This window comes from Aulostomus chinensis, chromosome 4, assembly GCF_037954235.1.
Source record: "Aulostomus chinensis isolate RoL2024-O1b breed Wild chromosome 4, RoL_Achi_v1.0, whole genome shotgun sequence".
Classification (NCBI taxonomy): domain Eukaryota; kingdom Metazoa; phylum Chordata; class Actinopteri; order Syngnathiformes; family Aulostomidae; genus Aulostomus; species Aulostomus chinensis.
This window is the reverse complement of record NC_141323.1, coordinates 15,845,091-15,865,272: the sequence shown is the minus strand read 5'-3', so window position 1 is coordinate 15,865,272 and position 20,182 is coordinate 15,845,091. Positions and strand designations below refer to the sequence as shown.

Sequence of the window (20,182 nt, the reverse complement as noted above, 5' to 3'; positions counted from 1 at the left end):
GATTAATTGGTTGGCTGATTAATCAGGCCAATAATTGGCATTACTCAGTAACTTGCTTCAACACTAACATCACTCAATTATTTACATGAATAAGTTTACATATTTTTCCCTTCTGAGAAACAAGGAGATGCTGTAATGTACTACTAGGTGTACAAAAGATTTTTTCAATTCCGTCCATCCATCCATTTTCTACCACTTATCCTGTTAAGGGCTGCGGGGGGGCTGGAGCCTATCCCAGCTGCCTTCGGGCGAGAGGTTCACTCTGGAAGGGTCACCAGTCCATCACAGGGCCAACACATAGAGACAGACAACCATTCACACTCACAGCCACACCTACGGTCAATCTAGAGTATCAATCAGCCTCGTCCCCTCATGATGTCTTTGGACTGTGGGAGGAAGCTGGAGTACCAGAGAGAACCCACACAGGAACAGGGAGAACATGGAGACTCCACACAGGAAGATCCCATGCTCAAGCCAGGGCTCGAACCTGGAACCTTCTTGCTGTGAGGCGACAGTGCTAACCACTGCACTACTGTTCCGCCCAATTTTGATTCCATGTTTTTATAATTACAAGTTTATTTTATTTTTTAAAATTTTAGTTTTTAATTACCTGTGGAAATTTATTTCGTTGCTATGTCTTCATTTAGTAATGCAGTGCAGATTGAGCAATTTTGGATCACTTATTGAATGTTTTTTATTAGATGAAAAAATGGACAAAACTGGCCAAACGAACGAAAAAAATGAACAAAATTGGCCAAATATATCAACCATCATTTTCCCCAATATCTAAATCTACTGTTACTGTAATTGGTTAACTTCCAAAATGAAGTGTAGAATCTGTAATTAATACAAAAAATGCATTTAAATGAGTGCACACAGTTTTGATGTGTCCTCTCTCTCATTCTCAGCTCCTTTGGGCTACGTATCCAACTTTAAGGTGACGTCCTACACCAGCACCTCAATAGATGTGGAGTGGAGCTCCATCGTCGGAGCTACAGAGTATAAGCTCTCTTGGAACACAGGTATTTATTTATATATCTGTTACATGTTTTCTTCTTTTCTGGCCCTTCTTTAGATCTATTTGGGGAATATTTGTAAGTCCTAACTGGGAGCCTTCATTGCAAAGCTTTACAGATATTATTTTCGTATTTGTATTGTGTGTTCATCTCCGTGCTTGCAGATGATAGCAGCCCCCAGTCTCGCTACTTGGACCGCAGTGTTCTCTTCCATCGTATCGAAGAGCTGACTCCGCAGTCCACCTACACAATCACCATTTGTGCATTATACGGCAACACAGAGGGACCAGAAATCTCCTTATCTCAACTCACAGGTACTGAACTGAATTAGGGCCTCGGTTTATTTTAATAAATCATCATTCCTCTTCTGATCTTAACAGTACTGTGGAATTAAATCCTGAGCCATGGCACCCTGGTGGCGTCTTTGGTCGTTCCACTATAACCACAGTTCCTTGTTTTTGTCACTTCAGTCACTGTCGGTGGTAGAGTTTAATTATTAAACCACGTGCCATTTTTTTTTAATTGTACCAGTGTGTTTTGGTTTTAAATTGACACAGTTTCAAGAAATGAAATAAAATCAAAATGTAAGAATTTGTTTGTTGTTTTTACTTAGCTGCTGTCTCAGGCTCAGAACCGATCCAAGCCATCAAAGAGCTGAAGGTTGTGGATATCGGAGTCAACTCTTTCACTCTGTCCTGGAAAAAAACCTCAGGGGTGTCTGGTTATAAAATCTCCTGGGTCCCCTTCCTTGGTGAGAGCACAGTTCTTTAGTCCCATTTATAGGCAAAAACATGCTTGTGCTCATGTAATATACATGTGCAACGACACCTTTTTACTCCTTCCTGCTTAAGATATTATTCCCACTGTCACATCTAATTCAGCTGACATAATTTTCAATTTTATTGATGAACATGATGACTTTTTTTCCCCCCTGTAATTTGCATCATTTTTCAGTTACCCTGCATAATGGGTAATTATCCCTCAGAATATTAGACTCACGTGAATCATAAAGTCTTTGTGCGACTGTTTCCCCCTCTGATGAGCTCAACAAGCCATATTTATTACTCCTTGCTCTAGGGGGTGATGAGAAGTCTCACACGGCCCCTGCTGGTTCCACCACCTTCACTATTAAGAACCTGCGTGAGAGTTCAGCGTACAAGATCCAGTTGTCCCCTATGGTGGGCACCAGGGAGGGAAGTCCAGTCCTGATCACTGCACGCACCTGTGAGTCCTGCCTGACCCAAACTGCGGGAAACCTGGTCTTAACCAGTGAGGGGTTTGTCAAATAAATACTTCAGTTGTACAACTGAAGTATGTAATTTGTCAAAGACAGCCACCCGTATAAAAGCCTCCTCAGTTTTTCTAAATTAATATCAAGCGGACGGCTTTAGAGTCACAGTGATCCTGTTACTCAAGTGAAAGCAAATGACAACATCCCACTCCAGTTTTAGTGTTTGGTTTGACATTATTCTCCCGTTATATCTCATGTATTTGCATATCACACTTATATTTCCTGTATTCATGTCAGTGCACCCATCTATTAGATCCAGCTGATCAGTCTGATAATAGACCTATTTAGATTGCATGATATAGACCTCAAAAAATTTTGGGAAAATAAATAAAGCCAGAAATTTTTTAGAGAATTCATGGATATTTGCTTCACAAATACCTGCATATGATGGTATATGTGGTTTAATTAAGACCGACTGAGATAAATCCTCTCTTGTTAACACTGATTTACTTTATTAGATGTTTATGTTGTCTGGAATCATGTGGTCTGCCATTAATTTTAGTTTCACGATGGTGAATTCTGACATGAATTTCATGGGTAAACAGACGATTCTGAGAATGTGCACTCATGGTAATTTTCCTTAACGGTGTAGAAAAGTATATAAAGAAATTATACAGTATAATGGAATTTTATTTACTCAAATTATTATTAGATAACTACAATTGTGAATTTCGACTGTTTCATTAGATTCATTATAAGAAAAGAGCCCAAGTATAGTTTTTCTGTGTTTTAAACTTACTGTAGTACTGAGAGAATGCATGGATGTAGCTTCTAAGTGTCCACTCTTCATTTCTGTTTCAGTGGATCTCCCAAAAGTGACTGGCTTTGCTGCCCTGAACACGACTGACACCAGCACTGTCCTGAACTGGACTCGTGTGGCAGGCGTCTCTGGGTACTCTCTTTCCTGGAGGCACATCTCAGGTGAATAGTGAACAGATTAGTTCACCATGATAACCATCATGGTAACAGTTTAATTTCTGTTCAGTGTGAATTTTATTGCCGGACATTTTCAGCTCAGTCATTACAGTTTTTGGTTAAAAATTGCATTTGTCTGAGAAATCAATATTAGTTTGAATGGGTTTGGAGTTAACGGCAATCATTTGTTTTATAGTCCTTGTGAGCTTGAACATATTTAGCCGAATGTGTTATTGCAATGCGCCTTGAGTCTCAGTAGAAGCACTCTTCTGTTTAAAGGGGAAACATAAAAAATAATGATATTCACATTTTATCTCAAACATTATTTGTCAGGAAATTGTAATTTTAGTACTGAGGCAAGTTACAGTCCCATGCAGAACATTTGATAGAACAGCTGTGTTTACTTGTCATGGAAATAAAACGTCATTACTCAGTTATTCCTGTGTAAATTGAAATAACCTCTTTGTTTCCATTTCAGTGTTAGACACTAAAACAGAGACACTGGGTCCTGGTTTCTCCTCCTATAAAATCACTGATCTTCTATATGGCAGAACATATATTTTCACCATCAAGCCTTTGTATGGAGAAGTGGAAGGACCAATAAGCACCGTGTACCAGAGAATACGTAAGCTGGGACTTCAATTAGCTCTTGGAAACAACTAATCTGACTCTTTGCATTTCCAGATTGTAGCCAGATTGATTTAACATAACTGAACAATTAAAAACCACACGAAATCTGACCTACACGATATTTAAAGGTGGTTTAAATCTGATTTGAATTAGATTTCTGTAGATGCATCCCTGTCTGAACGTGTCTTTTGTGTCATTTACAACCAATTTTCTCTTTGGATGTTTGCCACTTTTGTGTGATCTCATCACTTGCAAATAACGGTGCTGACAGGAAAAACAATCTGGTTTGTCTGCAGTCAGATCACACTATACAGGGACCAAATTTAACAACTGGTCAGGGTGCATGTAAGTGTCACATTCAATTGTTATTCTTTGAAATGAAGTCAACATAAACAACAGAGTGTGAAGAGCAACATTATTGACAATGCAGGTAGACCATTGTTGTGTGTTGCAGGAGCAGGGTGGATGTCAGATGAAGGAAAAGCCTAGAAATGTGAGCACGTTAGTCAGTTTTTATTTTTATTTTTAAAGGTAAATTCTGTTTCTATGTACCTCAGTGGGAGAGGATCCTCCAGTGGTAACAGTCCCGCCTGTACCAGCCACAGCGTCACCTCGTATTACAACTGTCTCAAGGTCCGCCTCCATCGCCAACACAACCATCACTCAAAAAGCCACCAGGACCACCCGCCAACCAATTCCTGCACCGCCAATTAAAACCATAACCACAAAGAAGCCCCCTCGTAAGCCAAGTGTCACTGAAACGAGAGCAGCTGTCACCTCCCTCAAATTAACCACATTTAACACAGAGACAGCAGCTGTACCAAGATCAGGTATTTCTGCGGGACTGCTCATCGTAATTTATATGATATTTAATCAGGACATGAATTATGTCTTTGTATTTGTATTGTGTTTTGTCAGCGTGTGGTAAAACCAAAGCAGACATCGTATTCTTAGTGGATGAATCCTCCAGCATCGGCGCTAACAACTTTATCAAGATGAAGGACTTTATATTCCGGGTGGCCACCTACTTCCCTGTCATTGGTCCTCAAGGCGTGCAAGTTAGTCACACAACAACAGCTTTCTTTGTAGTCTCTTGTGATGATATTATGGTTTGGGGGTATATACTTGAAGGTTCTTTTTTTGTTTTCGTTTGACTAATGTGACAGGACAATTACAAATGGTTGTGATTCTTAATAATAGCTGCTTGAAGGTCAGTATCATTAACAGGAACATAGTGCACAAAATCTTTCACCGAAAGCAGAAGCAGAAGCAGAATTGGGTTGCAACATTAGCAGAAAGGGCAGAAGCCAAGGATGAGGCAACAGCACATAAACATGCAAAAATAACATCATAGAAGAATTGATTTGAACCAAATACATAATTGCAGTGCCATTCTAAACATAGAAGTCAAGAAAATAATTTTTTTAATGATGTACCTTTTTTTTCCATCAATCTCCTCTCAGGTAGCTGTGGTTCATTACAGTGATGAACCTCGGATTGAGTTCAGACTGAGTGACTACAAAGACCGAAACTCTGTGCTGAGGGCCCTCAGAGGGCTTCGCTATGGAGGCGGCAACACCAGAACAGGTTGGTAAAAAATGTACACTATCTTTGTCCCCTTATATAATAAAATGACGCCTTTTGAGGCCTTGCTGTCAAAGTAATTTCCCACAGCCCAGGACATCTATTACATAAAGAAACATAAAAATGCAAGCGCATTTTTATGCATTTGTTTCAGAGAGCAGCACAAAGCTTATTTATAAGACTTGATGTTGAGCAGACTGGATTACTGTACTGTACTGCGTGCAGGTCTGGAAGACAGCTTCAGCTGATCCTGATCCCCCATCGCTAGGGTTACCTTTATCTTCCATGCTGCTTAACTGTCTATCAAAAAAGACTTGACATGAAACAATGTTCCCACATGAAAATCAAGCAAAACAAACCCCACCTTTAAATTTAGCCCCATAAACTTTCTCTGCTTGTTTGTTTATCATGTGTGCTTCTGTTTGGTTTTATTCTGATTGCTAGCTGGTATTACGCGGTCATTTGTTCCTCTGTAAAGAGCTTTGGATTGCTGGTGGTATGACTTGTTCTATAAAGATACATTTGTCTTGATATCAGCAATAAAAGGAAGAGACCACTTTTTCGCTGAACTTGTGTGAAGTGGGATCTGACAGACTAGGTACAGACATAACTATAATCTTTTTTTATGTGTTTAAATGACCCATGTCAGTTACTGATGTACCAAAAAAACAAAAACAGTCAGGCTTTGCTTGATTTAGATATATGTATGACTCGCTTGGGCTGAAAGATGACATCAGTGTTGGACCACAATTCAGTGCTGGTCCAATTAAGTATTAATTAAGTACCGGTATACATTATTGGAGTAATAATCTATATATAAATATTCTTAATGTACTTCTCTACCCTAGGAAAAGGCATCAACTATGTTCTTCAGGAACTGTTTCAGGAGTCTCTTGGAATGAGGCAGGATGTGTCCCACGTTCTGGTTTTGATAACAGACGGCAGGGCCCAGGACAACGTGGTACCACCCTCCAGAATTGCACGTGCTCTGGGTAAGTCATTCCTCCAAAATATCCTTGGTTTGTATTTTAAATTCTTCATAAAGTATTCCATACATCTGTATGTTGACTCCTGAATTAAATTTGTCTGTGCAGGTGTCAGCGTCCTGGCAGTTGGAGTGGCTAATGCAGACATTGAGGAGCTGACAAAAATAGCAGCTCCCAGCAGCTACAAGAATATCTTCTATTCACCAACCTTTGATGACTTCCCTTCCATCGAAAGAGAGTTTATTAGAAGCATCTGTAGTGAAGAGCTCCTCTCCGAGTTCAAACTACATGAAGATGAGGTCGGGGACAAATTTAATCGGAAACATCAAACATTATTCGTGAATTTTTATCATTATGATTTGTAGGCACGTGTATCACTCAAAATTAAATCTAAACACAAACGAATCTATACAGGACTGAATGTGGGCATCAGAGAAGTTAAGGTTGTTACTGCAGCAGATTGATTATGCAAACATCTGAAAAGTCTAAGTCACTTTTTCAAGATGTTTTTAACTAGTCGGTAATGCATTTAATCTTCCTCTTTTTCATTTTCAGGTTGCTCAGTTGGACAATCCAACTGAAGACCCAGCAGAGCAGGCCAAGCCTCAGGGTCCCTGCTCTTCCCGTTGTGTGAAGGTTGGTACTTCGCAGAAGCGTAATTCTCCTCATTCTCTTTTTCTTTTGTGAGCAAATACTAATTATTTAATGTGATCATACACACGATATCCTTCCCTTCTTTGAATGGTTTTGATTAAAAGCTTTAAATTTTATTGTTTGTTTTTCTAGGGCCAGAAAGGAGAAAAGGTGGGTAACATTTCAAGTGTTCAAGATTAAAGAGATTTCAAAATCGCTAAATATGCATTTATGATGTCACTTTTTCTTTCAGGGAGATGGTCTTGGTCTTGGAGGTCTGGTATGTTTGATTTAAATTTCTTACAACATAAATTCTTTTCAGTGACAAATTTCTTTCTTGTATTGTTTTATAATGTATTCCCATGTCTTTTAACTTTCGTCTCATCGACTACAACAATAAACAATGATACTTTTTATGTAGAGATTTAGGCAAAGTCCTGGACAGTATGATCCTTTCACTTCCAAAGGAGAGAAGGGAGAGAGGGTAAGAAACAGAGTATACCCACACTCACACACACACACATAAACAAGTACACACACAAACGCAAACACACTACTCACTGCTGCAAGTATTACTGTTATTGCCATTTCTATATTTTGTCTGTTTGCCTGTATCTGTTTTACTTAGAATGGATTGAATCACCATGACTGTGTACATTAGCAGCCTTTTTCAACATTCTCAGCAGCCTTGATGCACTTCATAATCTTTCTCTTTGATGTAAGATATTGTATGAAGGTATTCAGTGTTTACAAATGCTGAATTCTACTGGATGCACACTAGCATCGTGGTCAATACAAGTCCTTCAAATTAAAAGCACAGGATCAGAAACTCTTTCCAGACTTTTTCCCTTAAACTTTTTTTTTCCTACGCACAAATCCACAACCCACTCAAAACAGCTCAGCGACCCACTTTTGGGTCCCAGCCCACCATTTGAGACCTGCTGATGTCAAGGGTTGTATACTGAGCTCATAGGCAAGTAAAAATGTGATTTCAGAAGCTACTCGGGTAATGTTTGTGGTGTTGTCGATTATCATCACTTTCGGACAATTAAAACACCCCAGATTTATTATCATGTATCATGGTATAACACAAAAGTCTAACATGAATATTAACAGGTACGGACAGGTTTATTGATATACATTTCCAGGGTAATCGACATTAGACGATGTGCTGTCAGTAGTTTTCAAGGTAGAATAACATCTGACAGGAATGTGTACAATAAACACTCGTCAATGAATGATGTCATCATAGACCCAGTATGTTACATAAATGCTGTTATTCCTTTTTTTTCTCTGTATCAAGTCTCATAACCCTGCAATGAGTGAGTGTAGCTTTCCTGTGTATATCTATTATTATATTGTCCAGCCAAAACCATAATATTTGACTTTGGCAGGGACCTCCTGGAACAGATGGTGTCCCTGGGTTGCCAGGGCGACCTGGAAGAACTGGACCCCCGGGTTCTGCTGGCCAGCGGGTAACTACATTCAGGATGATGTGATGTGAACATTTATTTTATTTAGGTCTGACTCTGAAAATAGCATTTGCTGTTTATTTCAGGGCGCTCCAGGCCTCCCAGGTGATATGGTAAGCTTAAAATAATAGTTCCATCAGAGAAGGCTATGAAGTCATAACAACACTCTTGATGTCACCCACATCAGAACTGTTGAATTGTTTGAATATTATGGTTGTTTTTATCTCTGAATGACAGGGTCTCCCAGGTCTGACTGGTCCAAAGGGTCAGAGAGGAGAGAGAGTGAGTCCAAATGATTCATCTATTTAGAACTGATATGTCTGCACCAGTTAGCTGCTCTGCTTTTCCCTGTGGATTCATCTGCTTTCATTGAAAAATCACAAGATGTTTTATTATGTCCTATTAATTTTTGTCCTTCTGCACAGGGAGAGCCTGGATATGTCATAGCAGGTGCAGATGCAAATTATGTTCCTGGACGTAAAGGGGAACCGGGATCTTCAGTGAGTCCTCATAAAGGATCCGGCATTCAGGATCTTTTCAACTAAAAAGTGTTGGAAAAGTCAAATATTTCTCAACTCATGTTGCAGGGTCCTCAGGGACCTCCTGGTATGCCCGGGGTAAATGGATCCCCAGGTTTGCCTGGCCAGCCAGGACCAACAGGACCACCAGGAATATCTGTCAAGGTAAAATGGATCTGATTTGAAATTCAAAGTAAACCGAAAAGTAGCGCAATGGGCAAGTTTTGTGCAAACTAATGTCTTACAATTCAATTCTGATGTAAATAGCCATATCTCTGTATTATGTTTTGATATGTTATATTCTTTCTTAACTATTATTACATCAGAATTGTTTAAAAAAATTCAGCATCACATGAATTGTTTGCATTCTTTGTATGTAGGGAGATACTGGGGAACCAGGAGCAAAAGTACGTAAGAAATCTGTTGATATCCAAGCTTTAAAGTGATTGCATTAGTAGCTACTATTATTACTATATAACACATTTTTCTTGAACATAAATCTTATGTTTAAAGTCACACCGTCCTTTGTTCCTAGCCGTGACATCTGCATCACTGCATTTGTATCTTACAATGTTTTCAATATTTTCAAAAGGGTTTACGTGGGAAACCAGGCATCCAAGGAGACAAAGGAGAGTCTGGAAGAGATGTAAGTGCATTTATGAAAAATAAGAGGTAAGCAGTCTTCTTTCAGAGTAGTTAACTGATAAAATAATTTACATTTGGTTCTTTGTTTCCTTCTTGTACAATCTCTCAAATACACACAAATACAAACAATACACTCTAGGGTATTCCAGGATTACCCGGTCCCATTGGTGTTGATGGGTTGCCAGGATTACCAGGATCAAAAGGAGACAAGGTCATCTTTTTGTTCATCAAGACATTTAAAGATTCAAGAGTGAGTACCTGGTCTGATACATGTGCATTTTTTTTTTTCAGGGTGAACAAGGAATTGGTATTCAAGGTATTCAAGGTCCTCGTGGAGAGCCAGGAGAGAGGGTATGTCACACTTTAAACAAAAAGTTAAACGTAGGAGGGGCTGTGACGATATAAACTTACATTACATGATGTTGACAGTATTGTCTCAATACAATTTTGAAGATATTAGTTATTGTCAGTACTAGAATACCATGACATCACCAAGTCATTGGGAAAAAAAAAAGGTTTTTACAAATTTGTTGATTTGATTTTGATTTGTTAAATGTTAATACAGATTGAGGGTTTGATTCAAATTGAACATTTTCACCTTACCTTAAAAAAAACCTTACCAATCCTCTGTAGTTTCAGTGAGTTGTGCATTTATACTGTACTGAAAAGTGTTCAAATACACACACTTGTTACTTAGTCTCCTGGCAGTAATCCAGTTTATTTTGTTTGGCTGATACAACATCATTCACCACACTCATAGTTATTTTTGTATTTTTGGAGTAAGAGCATTGACCCTATCCCACTGAATTTCCCACATTACATTTTCTGCAGTAGCTCTTTGGGTAATGGACCAATCTAATGGTAATTTTGCAATGTTAGCTAACATAAGATTTAGCTGTCTCATTTGAAGGAGGTGGAAAAAAATCAATAAAGGTAGATAAGTCAGGCAAAAAACAGCTCCCTTAATTTTACGTGATATTACCACATCATCCAACCACGTCTTTGTAAGTGTTTCACTGAGAGATCCTAGTGGGAGAAATCACACACTGTGCCTTTAAGGTAGCCACAGTAGTCTGAGCTGTGTTTTATATCTCAAGAATGACACATTGTATTATGGCCACTAAGCTGTCAAAGATTAGGAGAATAAAGACCAGATTTTTCTGAATATTTCAATTTGAGCTAACATTTACTGTTTTACTGTTTGAACTTTTGTTTTCCAGGGATTTATGGGTTTAATTGGACCAGTCGGGCCAAAGGTATTCAATATGTCCGTTCGCTGATTGTGACGAGCTTTTAAATAAAAAAAATTAATCCTGTTGAGTGATATTGTTGTATAATTTTAAGGGTGAGCGTGGAGAACTAGGCATCCAAGGAGTCATTGGACCTCGGGTGTGTACTTAATCATTATGTCCAGTTCAGTAGCTTGCAACAAGATCCTGCATATTTTGACATCATATGTATATGAATCTGTTCTTATTTACTCCAACAAGATCAAACTTTTCAAACTAATGAGTAAGATTGAGAGCTGCTGATTTATTTTTACCTGCAGGGAAAGAAGGGATTTAAAGGGGAACAAGGAGACAAGGTAAATTCAATCCTTTAGTCCATCCTCATTATACAGAAAAAAAATTCTTTTCTAATCAATATGATGAAGAGAAAGGATAGTTTTGATTCAGCACAGAGTCAGGTTAACGTGAATAAGGGATAATGAGTGTTACTGCATAATCCTGCTGTTTTCAGGGCCAAATTAACAAATGTATGCTTGTTTGAAGGGAGCACAAGGAGAGTGGGGCCCTATTGGACCACAAGGACCCACAGTGAGTGATTGACAACTGTTGATGTCACTTGATCATTTTTTTCTGATTGCAAAGAGAGTCTGAGGCAGATGCAGGAAATTTATTGGAGATCCACGTGAATTTGTCTAGAAACGCCAGCAAAACATGATTTTTAACTATTCTCCTAACAGGCGTTTTGTTTACAGCTTTCAAATTCGCCTCTATCAGAGTTGGTTGTGATTGCGTATGATCACAAGCCAAATTATCAAACCTCAGCGGGTATCTTTACAAATGGGCCATCTCCTCCTGCGTCACAGATTTTAATTTGATGCATCTCTACTCCTCAGATATTGATGATCACAAATAATGCCATTGTGATCCATCTTTCCGTTCAGTGTTTTTTTTTTTTAGTGTTATTCTAATTCATGAAGTTGAGCTGTGAAGATAACAGCTTGTTAGGGATTGGCAGAAGATACAACCGGATGCTGGGTAGTAGAGCAATGAGGAAATCCATATTTAATGTAGAATAATCATTTATCCTTGTCTTTCCAGGGACTGACTGGACCAATTGGATTAAAGGGTGATGAGGGTCCAAGAGGATCCCCTGGAGACCCTGCCAAGGGTGTAAGAACAAATTCAATCATTTAAACTTAAAATGAGAGATTCTCAGCACTAAATCTTCTTTTCCTTGACAGATTATTGGCCCCACTGGAAAAAAGGGTGCGAGGGTAAGTACCCAAAATAGATGAGCCACTGTAGTTCACATCAATACAAGTCTGTCAAAACATACAGCAATATATGCCTCTGATATGACATTTTTAGAATGGTGGTGTTATGTTAATGCTCAAAACATTTGACATTCCGTCAAGACATCCACCACTCCCTCCACCGCCATGTTAGGATTCATCTCCCCTTGTATTGATGTCATCTGACTTCCTACCTTCCTGTGATCCCAATTAGTATGATTAGAGGAAATGTCTCTCCTGGGAGGACAGGCTGCATTCATGGGTTTGTACAAATTTCTCTTTTTTTTTCACATTTTTATCTGTGAAAAAAAAAGAAACTGGGAACATGCCCTTGAAAATAAACTTTTAGTCATAAAAAAGACTTTGCACAGCCGTCTTCATTTATTCAGATTTTAATGCTCAAACCCTGACGCTAATGTGTCATCAGGACTGTGTTTTAGTGGTTTGAGATTTGATTGACAGTCATACAAACATTTGCAAACAACCCAGACAATTTTGTTGTGTTTCGATTCAATAATCAGCAGACCATGATGCAGAAATGTAGAACAAAGCATTTGCAGTTTCCCAAATGAACCACTCCCATTTGAATAAGAAGAGTAAAAACAAAAAAAAATTCTCAAACTTACGCTTTTCACCCGCCTGCCAAACATTGAAATGATGATTAGAAACACAAACACATTAATATTCAGTTTCAAAGTTTAGTCTTTCTACAAGCGGGCATTTTGTGCACACAAAACTTTTCCTTCTGTGCATTCAGGACACATTTCAGCCTGCCCAGTTAGAATTTTTAAAGGGAGTAAAGTTTGATTCATTTCCTGGTTTTCCCTATTTGTTCCTGTTAAATCTTGTCACATACTCTTGTGTGTATTTTATGTTTATCATCATCAAGTTAACATAAATCAATCAAATGACAGGAAGTCATTCTTTTCATGTTTAATTCTGTTGAAACATTGTCAATTAATTGTTCCGTGTATTCATCCACACTCTGACTCTGTCCTCTGGGTCTGCTTATCAAACACAATTAAGATTTTTCTCTCATTAGCGTTTGCAGTTGGGCTGCATGCTTCAGTGACTGGGACCTCTTTCATTTCAGTCCACAGGGTACCATTTAAAGTGAAGAGAGTTTAGTTTTCAAACTGTTGTGATAGTTTGGCCCAATGACCAGAATCGCTGATGGATGTGTCGTGTTTGTGTTGAGCTTATTTTCTGTCCTACAGGGAGATATCGGTCCAGTCGGTCCAACGGGCCCTCAAGGAATAAAGGGTGAACAAGGAGACAAAGGAGAAAAGGTGAACATTATTGTTGGTTGTATTTTTACTCTTCTATGTGTTTTCTTTTTAAAAAAAAAAAAAAGAAAGAAAAGAAAAATGCCATAACTGTAGAGAACTCAATGATTTAAAAGGCTTTGGGTTTTTTTTTCCATGTGTAGGGAAGTCCTGGCTTTGGAATTCCAGGACAACAGGGACCAAAGGGAGATAATGGTGAGAGGGTGAGTCCCTAATGAATGATTTCACTCGTCTAACACTTTAACATTATTTTTATCTGGTGGTTCTAAAGCAGGCAATAACTGTTGATTGCTAATTTGTATTGTTTTTCTTATTCACAGGGAAATGTTGGTTTGTCTGGAAAACCGGGACCAAAGGTAAAGAAAAACAAATCATTTTACTGTAACAGACATGACTGCTTTTTGGAAAACATCCAGATAAGAAGATAGATACCCCTCTCCCTTTCGTCCTCTCTTGTGTGTGCATTAAGGAATTTAGACCCACAGAGAAAGGCTGGCCAATAGTTAGCTTAGCACAAGGTAGTGGGTGGGGTAAGCATGCCTCTGTCTTGCCCACTGAGCTTCTAAAACTTGTAGAGCCTCCTAAGTGTATTTTTATTCAAATATATAAGTTGCGGATCCTCAAAGTCACCAAGATCAGTAGCAACAGTTGCTCCTCTCCTCATCAAAAAACTACAAATGCACCTTGTCAAAAAGGAAGTTTTGGCTTTATAATCTGAAAAGTACAATTTCTCGTGTTTTAAAATTGTTATTTTCGTCACGTTATAAATTTTATATTTATGCAGGCAAAGCCCATTGTGAAGAAAAGTGCAATTGCTGTCCTTTGACAGAGCTATACTAACAGTTACCATACACTACCATTCGTTATGCTAAGCTAACTAGCAGTCAGCTCGTCACATAGAGGATCGTAGGCTATCTATTTTATTTTCTGGCTCTGGAAGGATGTTAAATAAGCTCAACATTATTGAATGTAACACAACCCTCAAGTTTACTGATTTAATTGACTCTTGTTGCTTTCATCCACTTTAGCTCCAACAGGCAGCTGTTTCCAGAAAAAAAATGACCAAAGCCTTAATGTCTCCTACCAAGCTCTAGCTGCAAACAGATTATATTAGCAATTGCTTGGTGGAAATGGAGACACTGAAGAGCCAGACTATTAGATAGAGTTCAAACCAGAGCTTACAATCAGTTTACATCCACGTCTGGAAAAACATGATTCCAAAGAACATTCTATGTTTCCTTGTATCTGCCTGTTGCACAAATTATATACTCCTACATTTTTTTGAATTCTAAAACTAAATTTCATTTCATTCTTTAACCACAAGTAAAATTTCAAAAGATTGAGACATTGACTGAGGTTGTTTAATGTATTGAATGATGTGTTTTTCCAGGGCCGTGACGGTTCCAAAGGCGATAAAGGGAATATTGGCTTTCCCGGCAATCCTGGAGAACCAGGATTAAGAGGTAAAGATGTAAGTAAATCAAGAGTGGTTCAAAGTTGTTTGTACAATACGGAAAATCAGACATACTGCAGCTCTTAAGGTTTATGGTATATATGAATTAAAACTGAACATAACTAGACTTTTCCATTAGAGTGGTAGAGACAATTACATTTGATTTGGATTTCTGCAAACAAAAGATTTGGAAGTTTTGCTCAATTTATATATAAACTGTATTTTTTCACAGATGACTTGATATTTATATTGCAATATAGTTACTCTTGTAACTTGTGTGTAGGGTGCACTTGGAGTTAAAGGAGAACAAGGGATGAAGGTGAGGTTGTTTGTTAAATACGAATAAAAGTTGCATTTTGATGAATTTTGATATTCACATTATTTTATTATTGTTCATATTAATTCATTTTTTTCTGTGACAGGGTGAACAAGGACCACATGGAGAGCCTGGCGAGAGAGGAATCAAGGTTTTGTTCAATATTTTTCATGATTTCAGCTGTAATGAAGCATAGAAAGAAGATTGTAATCTGTATATTGTATAGGCCAGGTGACTATTTTGTGAAGTAAAGTCTTTGGTTTAGATTATTCTCATATTTAATCACAATAAATATTCTGTCATTTGCAAGGATACTGTACTTTTCAATGTTTCCTATTTCCTTTGTATATTCTGATCAGGGTCCATTGGGTTTACCAGGCCGACCCGGGGACCGAGGAGAGAAGGGAGACACTGGATATTCTGGTTTGCCTGTAAATAGATATGTAGTAAAAGATGGCTGCTGCTGAAAAGAAGCACCGGTAGATTTAAATCACTTTTTTGTGAAGGGCATAGAACAAAACTGCATTGAAATTTTTATTTTTCAGTAAGTGTTAAAAAAACATTCCACATAAATGCAATGCTTCAAGATAACCTGTCATGTTTCTTCTTCTTCTTCTTCTTCTTCTTCTTCTTCTTCTTCTTCTTCTTCTTCTTCGGAAGGGAATTGATGGAAAGAAGGGGGACAAAGGAGAGCCGGTACATTCATTCCTTCCTCTCATTGATGAGCATGTCTATTGTCTCGCCTGTTGTTTTGGTCATTCTTCTGTGTCAGTCACCATGTCACGTCGTCACAACCTCCGTTCCTCCCGTGATTTCGTGATTTCTCTCTCGATACGTGAAGTAATTAAGTTTGCCACTGTTCAATGCGCCTTTTATCTTCTTTTTTTGTGATGCAAATATGGAATCTGGTAAGCTGTGTGACATTTTTGATTTTTAACTCTTTTTCTGTGTGTGTGTGTGTGTGTGTGTGCGTGTGTGTGTGTGTGTGTGTGTGTGTGTGTGTGTGTGTGTGTTTTCTTATTTTATTGCGGCTGCTGTTGTCACAAAGGGAAAACCTGGACCTCCGGGAGCACAAGTAAACAAACCTTTATGTTCAGTTTAGTCATGTTTAACAATCACAGTAACACTAATAAAGAACAAAACGGAAAACAAAAAACATTACCTTCCCACCAGACAATTAAAAAATTATATTCTCAATCAACTGACATGGCATGTCAAGATACATTTTTCTTTTTTGTGTTGACAGATCGTTTCAGACAACAACATACTGACCAGAGTCATTAAGGTAACTTTTATTTCATTCAAACTTCTGCATCAGGGAATTACAATTTCCTTTCTCCTGTCCTCTCACTTTCTCTCCTTGCTATTCTTTCCATCAGGGTGAACCAGGAGAGCCAGGTCAGCCCGGTTTGAGAGGAGAAAGTGGTCTCCCTGGACCAAGAGTGAGTATCTCATCTCTTGTTGTAAATGTCAACAACGTGCTCCAATATGTTGACATCCTTATTTCATTTCCCTCCTTCTGTTTCAAGGACACTCTGTAGGTACACTTGATATATACCATCACACTGAACTGTTGCAGCACTTCCTTTAGAAGTTGCATTTGGCTGCATAGTTTATGTAAGAAAACAAAAGACTTTGAGACGTTTCAGTCCGCGTGAGCTGAATACTATCAACAGTCATGCAATCACACATGTGGCATAAACATTTCTTAAAATGTTTGGATGCGTTTCCTTTCCTTTCCTTTCATTCGATACCATGTTAAAAAGATATACAAGTGTATATGACATTATCAGGATAACACTATAAATTCCAGGCCTTATTTCCATTGTGGTTCCTGATCATCCGTCAAAATTTTCGATTATTTGGAATATTTTAGGTATTTACCAATGGTTTCTTTTTCTCACTGGCAGGAGAGAAAAGTTGTTGTTTTTTTTTTGTATGTATGCAAATCAACAAAGAAACAAATTTAATCTTGAAATGATCTAGAACAATATTATCAGAGGTCAGTGGCACCTGTTGTGGCAATAACTCCGTAGGCTGCCGGATCATAGCTATTAGTTGCTGTTAGTGCTACTGCAGTTGTGTTTTCTTTGTATAAGCTTTCTTATCTTAGTTTCTATTTATTGACATGATTCTCAATTGGAATTCAAGCTGATAATTCCTTGTAGTTGTCAACAGTGTAAAACTCTGTATCCGTCTTGATTTTTTTAAAGACGTGTCTTTCTTTTCAGGGTCCAGAGGGTAAACCTGGATTACCGGGATCATCTCAGGTAGGTGTAGGTATGTTTTGTATGTATCGTGTGATTGACACTTTTGTCTTATTTGCGTGTGTGTGTGTGTGTGTGTGTGTGTGTGTGTGTGTGTGTGTGTGTGTGTGTTATGATTTTCAGGGTGGTTCAGGAAGAGATGGACTCGATGGTTTACCAGGGAAACCAGGGATCAAGGTCGTATGCATTTGCGTCCACGGTTTAGCATCTGATGTCCAAAGATGTGAATTGCTTCAATCGATTTCAGCATTTATTGATAATCTTTTTCCTGATATCTGCAGGGTGAGCTGGGATCAAAAGGAGAGCCTGGTCTGGTAAGTGGCCAATTGATTATTTTTTAACAGAAAACTTTAAAAGAAAAACAAGGAAAACTTTCCATGTTTGATTTTTGTATCTTACAGTATGATCATAAATGAGCAATTTAATTCAGCCTCCTTTCTTTAAATGCAACTTTTTCAATTTTACCTAAAATTTGAATAAGACAAACTAAACTGCAGTCCTCACGCTACCATGATGTCATTGTTTACACCACTGTGGAATCGTTGTCACCATGAATATATTTAGCCAGACTTTCTCGGAGATGTCATGAATGCATATCACATAGATGAGAACACAAACCGTAAGCCCATCTCATACAAATGTGGCCATATGAAATTTTGGTGTCAATATGAGATATGCAAAAAAAATCTTCAGAAAAAGTAACTATTTTTAGGCATTTTGACACTTTTTTGATGGTACTTTGGAAAAGAACAGGACCCTTATTCAAAGTATTGCATATTTGCTATCTATATGCTTCCTCTAAGCCAGGGGTGTCCAAACTGGTCCAGTAAGGGCCGGTGTGGCTGCAGGTTTTCATTCCACCCGAGCAAAAGCCAACACCTGATTCTACTTAAATCAATCAAGCTGTGTCCACACAGCTCATTTGTTGGATCAGGTGTTGCTTTTGCTGGGTTGGAATGAAAACCTGCAGCCACACCGGCCCTTACTGGACCAGTTTGGACACCCCTGCTCTAAGCTAACCTACAGTTTTATTTTTATTTCTTTTGCTTTTACTGTTCATCATCTTCTGTACCAGAGGGGAGAAAAAGGAGAGCAAGGCCGGGTTGGAATTGCAGGAATGCCTGGTTTACCAGGAACTCCAGTGAGTCTCATTCATTGTTCCTGGAGTCTACGTATGAGCCAGTTTGAAAAATCGATTGTTTAAAGTGTAATTCATGAGCCGTCTGTATTTTCTATTACTGTAATCTGTCTAAAAAGAGATAGTAGTTGTTTTGTGTGCTTTTCTTGACAGGGGCGAACTGGCATTGATGGGAAGAGGGGGCTGCCGGGAAAAGACGTGAGTAATAAAATATGTCAGTGTGCTGTGTGGATTGTAGCTATTATGATGCTCGATTATTATTGATTTCTCTCGTTCTTAAAAAGATTTTCATATTCAAGTGTTAATGCATCGTTCTTTCACAGGGAGAAAGAGGACAAAAAGGAGACGATGGCAAAAAGGTTTTTGAATTTAGCACATTAAACATTTACAGGTCCATTTTTTTGTTATCACACACATATTCAATTTTCTCTCATTCTAGGGGGAAAAGGGTGACACGGGTGCGAATGTAAGTAATTTTTTGATTGAAAAAGGAGCAAAGTAGGAAAATTGTAACTTGAGTGTTGACCCTGCCTTTGCAGGGTAAAGATGGAAGTAAGGGAGAACCAGGACCACCAGGTTTACCAGGTACACAAGTGCTTGTCACACAAGAGGTAAATATAATCATCTTTATTAGTGATTCGATGAAGGATTTTCACATTTAAATAATCAATCAATTCTGTTTGATGGGGCAACATCAACTTAAACAACTAATTTTTATACATCCCCCCTTCACAGGGTGCCACCATGGACGAAATCCGAAACGCATTTCCAATCCCCATGGGTCCTCCAGGAGCTGCTGTGAGTGTGATGTAACGCCTTCATAGCTCATGAATAATGGCACGTCATCACAGCTGTTGCTCAGTTTAATTCAGATTTGCCGGCGTGTCATCATTCAGCTGTGACTGATGCGTTTTCATTGTTGCTTGCAATGAGCTGTGCCGTTATCGGCAAGTAATATCCTCTGTTTCTTTGTGTTTAGGGTTCACCTGGAACAAAGGTAGGATGGTAATACGTGTTTATACGAAGCGGTTATAAAAAGAATATTGGTGCTATTGCTCATTGGTCTTTTTTGTAGGGTGATAAAGGGGACAGAGGTTTGAAAGGAGAGAAGGTAACTCTGACCGTGGCCCAAACAAATATACCTGGTATACAATTACATACATCATGTATTCTGCATTCTCTTGTTTGTTTCTGCAGGGTGAAGCTGGAGTCTTTGGAAAATCTGTTGAGATGAAGGTGAATAGATGATGATGTATTACCATCTTCTGGATTCATTCATTCTTATTTTGATTAATTATATTTTTCATTAACATGTTATTTCATGTCTTCTTTAGGACATTGAAACAATGTTTGAAGCCTATGGCATCAGGGTGAGCTCTGAAAGTGCAATTGATGATAAATTTGGTTTGGCTAGAGTTGTGCTTGTACATACACACACACACACACACACACACACATATATATATATATATATATATATATATATATATATAAAAACTCTCTTTTCCTCA

The 20,182-nt window shown here is 38.3% G+C and overlaps 1 protein-coding gene across 1 annotated transcript in view; it reads left to right on the top strand.

The window, feature by feature from the left end:
• The window catches only part of col7a1l (collagen type VII alpha 1-like), a 61,160-nt gene that overhangs the window by 17,325 nt on the left and 23,653 nt on the right, over positions 1-20,182 (top strand). Inside the window, exons 15-68 of the mRNA XM_086202067.1 lie at positions 909-1,022; positions 1,181-1,330; positions 1,630-1,767; positions 2,094-2,240; positions 3,109-3,228; positions 3,701-3,847; positions 4,410-4,682; positions 4,771-4,910; positions 5,316-5,439; positions 6,285-6,428; positions 6,531-6,721; positions 6,978-7,058; positions 7,209-7,226; positions 7,309-7,335; positions 7,477-7,539; positions 8,450-8,530; positions 8,614-8,640; positions 8,765-8,809; positions 8,953-9,027; positions 9,115-9,210; positions 9,426-9,452; positions 9,638-9,691; positions 9,830-9,901; positions 9,982-10,041; positions 10,911-10,946; positions 11,035-11,079; positions 11,240-11,275; positions 11,463-11,507; positions 12,018-12,089; positions 12,161-12,193; positions 13,429-13,500; positions 13,641-13,700; positions 13,818-13,853; positions 14,888-14,968; positions 15,234-15,269; positions 15,373-15,417; positions 15,626-15,697; positions 15,927-15,962; positions 16,315-16,341; positions 16,513-16,551; positions 16,646-16,708; positions 17,498-17,536; positions 17,657-17,710; positions 17,815-17,847; positions 18,609-18,674; positions 18,825-18,869; positions 18,995-19,030; positions 19,111-19,137; positions 19,211-19,282; positions 19,407-19,469; positions 19,651-19,668; positions 19,747-19,782; positions 19,869-19,907; positions 20,006-20,041. Coding sequence (XP_086058193.1) covers positions 909-1,022; positions 1,181-1,330; positions 1,630-1,767; positions 2,094-2,240; positions 3,109-3,228; positions 3,701-3,847; positions 4,410-4,682; positions 4,771-4,910; positions 5,316-5,439; positions 6,285-6,428; positions 6,531-6,721; positions 6,978-7,058; positions 7,209-7,226; positions 7,309-7,335; positions 7,477-7,539; positions 8,450-8,530; positions 8,614-8,640; positions 8,765-8,809; positions 8,953-9,027; positions 9,115-9,210; positions 9,426-9,452; positions 9,638-9,691; positions 9,830-9,901; positions 9,982-10,041; positions 10,911-10,946; positions 11,035-11,079; positions 11,240-11,275; positions 11,463-11,507; positions 12,018-12,089; positions 12,161-12,193; positions 13,429-13,500; positions 13,641-13,700; positions 13,818-13,853; positions 14,888-14,968; positions 15,234-15,269; positions 15,373-15,417; positions 15,626-15,697; positions 15,927-15,962; positions 16,315-16,341; positions 16,513-16,551; positions 16,646-16,708; positions 17,498-17,536; positions 17,657-17,710; positions 17,815-17,847; positions 18,609-18,674; positions 18,825-18,869; positions 18,995-19,030; positions 19,111-19,137; positions 19,211-19,282; positions 19,407-19,469; positions 19,651-19,668; positions 19,747-19,782; positions 19,869-19,907; positions 20,006-20,041 — 3,812 coding nt within the window. The remainder of the gene's footprint in view (positions 1-908; positions 1,023-1,180; positions 1,331-1,629; positions 1,768-2,093; positions 2,241-3,108; positions 3,229-3,700; positions 3,848-4,409; positions 4,683-4,770; positions 4,911-5,315; positions 5,440-6,284; positions 6,429-6,530; positions 6,722-6,977; positions 7,059-7,208; positions 7,227-7,308; positions 7,336-7,476; positions 7,540-8,449; positions 8,531-8,613; positions 8,641-8,764; positions 8,810-8,952; positions 9,028-9,114; positions 9,211-9,425; positions 9,453-9,637; positions 9,692-9,829; positions 9,902-9,981; positions 10,042-10,910; positions 10,947-11,034; positions 11,080-11,239; positions 11,276-11,462; positions 11,508-12,017; positions 12,090-12,160; positions 12,194-13,428; positions 13,501-13,640; positions 13,701-13,817; positions 13,854-14,887; positions 14,969-15,233; positions 15,270-15,372; positions 15,418-15,625; positions 15,698-15,926; positions 15,963-16,314; positions 16,342-16,512; positions 16,552-16,645; positions 16,709-17,497; positions 17,537-17,656; positions 17,711-17,814; positions 17,848-18,608; positions 18,675-18,824; positions 18,870-18,994; positions 19,031-19,110; positions 19,138-19,210; positions 19,283-19,406; positions 19,470-19,650; positions 19,669-19,746; positions 19,783-19,868; positions 19,908-20,005; positions 20,042-20,182) is intronic.